At 36.5% G+C, this 2902-nt stretch overlaps 1 protein-coding gene across 1 annotated transcript; it reads left to right on the forward strand.

The window, feature by feature from the left end:
- Nucleotides 1-563: 563 nt before the first annotated feature.
- LOC111299983 (uncharacterized) lies at nt 564-1621 on the forward strand. Its single transcript, XM_022895539.2, has 2 exons — nt 564-1126; nt 1226-1621. The coding sequence occupies exons 1-2, from the start codon at nt 658-660 to the stop codon at nt 1303-1305; spliced, it is 549 nt and encodes a 182-aa protein (XP_022751274.1). The 5' UTR covers nt 564-657; the 3' UTR covers nt 1306-1621.
- Nucleotides 1622-2902: the final 1281 nt, after the last annotated feature.

Here is a 2902-nt window from a genome sequence, read left to right on the forward strand (position 1 = left end):
CCAAGTCTAACATAGATCAACTTGTTTTAATCTTAGGTCGATTGATGATGTCTCTCTTTCCCCTCCCCTTCTATCTCTTTTTTTTTTTTTCTTTCCCAAGTTTCACCTATTGATTATTTCATATTATTGATTATTTAAAAAAAATGATTTTATTATTTTTATTTTTAATTTCTTTTGACGTAATAATGATCAATATGATGATAACTAAATATTTACGATAAATGACATGAATTTTTTGGGTATTTATGCTATCTAAACTTAGTTACTTAAATAAATGATAATAGTGCAAAATATTAAAATATTTGATGGAAAGAAAGTTGATATATTTAAATGTAAATTTTATTTTTATAAGTATCAAATTGATAAAATATATAATTAATGGCTCATTTTACAAATTAATCTTTTTTAAATATTAAAACACTTAACCCTTCCTTTAAAACAAATAAATAAGGAAAAAAACAGGTCATCCTGACTAGACCAACCAATCCCAAGGCAGCACCCCTGACCCACAACCCCACCACCTCACCACCTTATAACCCATCTCCCGTGAACCTCCCCTCTCCACTTGTAAAAAGTATCCTAAAAATCACACCAGCCATAGACCTCCACACCCCCGCGGGCGAGGTCCTACCGGACCTCCTCGGGGCAGCTGTGTCTATGTCCCATCCTGATCATGCACCACCACCACCACAACCACCCCCACCTCATCCCTTTCCACCACCGCGAGAAAAGCTACAAGCACTAGAATCACCACAACCTTCGGCGCCGATGATTATGATGATGCCACCTCTGCTTCCGCTTTATAAGCAGCGATCGTGGTCCCCAGACATTTTCCGTGATGACGCATGGCTTAGAAGGAAGGGAAACAGCAAGAACAGGAGAAGCAAGAGCGTGACAGACGAAGACCTTGATGAACTCAAAGCTTGTATTGAGTTGGGGTTCGGGTTTGACTCCCCTGAGGTGGATCAACGTTTGGCTGATACTTTGCCTGCTCTGGGTCTTTATTATGCTGTTAACAAAAACTATAACGGCACCCTCTCAAAGTCTGTGTCATCTCCTTCAGCTGCATCGGATTGTGATAGTATTCCCTCCCCTATTGGCAGCCCTCACGCCATCTTTGGCCCTGGTAAGTAATAAATTCAACTCAGATGATCCTAATTTTGTTCGAACTTCTTTTTCTTCTGATTTTAGTGATTTTGATTTTATTTTTTGGTGATTGGTGAAGGTGATAATCCACAGACGGTGAAGACAAGGCTGAAACAATGGGCGCAAGTGGTTGCTTGTTCGGTGAGGCAAAGCTCATGATGAGGATGATGGATGGATGTGTCCCATAACTTGATATGATCATCAGGGTTTCAGGTTATTTATTGAGAAATCAAAACAAAAAATCAGGGTTGTCATCAATGTAACCAAATATCAACAAACAACAACTTGTTTGATATGATTACCCTACCCACCTGCTTTTGTTCGGTTAGAAATTAAAGAAAATCAATGTGAAAAATCCCCAAGTTAAATAGAAAAAAGAAAAAAGACAAAACAAGAACAGCTACTATTAGATTGCCTTTTCTTACTGTAATCAGTCAATTTTGCATTGCTGTCAATGTTAATTTTTTTTTTTTAACTTTACCCAGTCTTACGTTGTTTAAGGTACGTAGTTTCTGTCTGAACCATGAAGTGAGAAAAGGTCAAAAGATGTTCGCAGCTTCTTTTTTTTTTTTTAAACTTTAAAAGTGTTTCTCTGTCTTAATAATTGGAATGAGGGATTTTCTTTTCTCGAGGAGAATCCTTCTTTACGGAATACAGCTTGCTTTAATTAATGGGCAGACAAATAAATCATTTTCTTTCTTGAAAGGAAAGGCATTTTGAAGCAAAAAAGTTTTATGCTTATTCCTTAATGCCAGACAGAATTAAGACTTTTTTGACAGTCAATTTGCGCTTTGCATGTTCTCAATCATCAACCAGACTGAGGCCTGAGAGATATAGATTCCCTCCCCCCTCCCCCGCCCCCCACCCCACCTAAACTCTGATTCAAGAAATTTTACAAAATTTATGAAAATTTTCATGACAACTCAAAAAATTGCTCTGCAGCTACCCTCGCTCTGGATAAAATTCAATCCAAATTCCAAAGAGTTTGATGTGGATTCCCTTATATGAATAGATAAATGGTTATAGCTATTGGTTGATGGTAGTCACAAGATCAGAGGACAGGGTAGATAAGTGGGTAATGAAACTGAGATTTGTCCTTTGCCAAAAGGGGAAAGTAGTGTGGAAAGGGGACATAGGAATAATTAAGATCCTGTTAGCATTAGTTAAGGATTTTAGACTAAATCTGAATAGCACTAAATATATTCCATTTTTAGCGGTATGAGCAGAATGCATTAATGGGGAAACGAATTTCAGGAACAAAAGAAACTGAGAACCTGATTTGGATATTGGTGCATATCTACTAATAGCAAAAGGAATTTCAGGCTTTGTCCCCGTGAAAGGCTTAGTTAATTAATTTGGTATGGGGATGAATTAAATACTCTATATAATTTGGAAAAACTAGAATGAATTACTACTCTCTGTTAATACTTAAAATCCATTTGGATTGTTCTTGAGTATTCCTCGAGTGATCGTTGCATGATTTTCTCAATTCAAAGAATAAAATTTGAATCACTCTTCTCCAAATTATTTAGAATCTGATATCATTTTGGTATTTACGAATAGTTTTTGGAGATATATGTAAACATGATTTCCAAACAATCACTAATGACAAAGACAAATTTGACCCTAACTTTCGATGGCCTCATTACTCATAGTACTATACTCATGCATTACCTTGCTTGCATTAATCCCCACATATATGCCCCACGTACACCAAAATTATATAAATCACCAGAAGTGTGATTTAGCTGGGAAA

This window comes from Durio zibethinus, chromosome 18 (assembly GCF_047325235.1).
Source record: "Durio zibethinus cultivar Kanyao isolate XHJ-2024 chromosome 18, ASM4732523v1, whole genome shotgun sequence".
NCBI classification, from domain to species: domain Eukaryota; kingdom Viridiplantae; phylum Streptophyta; class Magnoliopsida; order Malvales; family Malvaceae; genus Durio; species Durio zibethinus.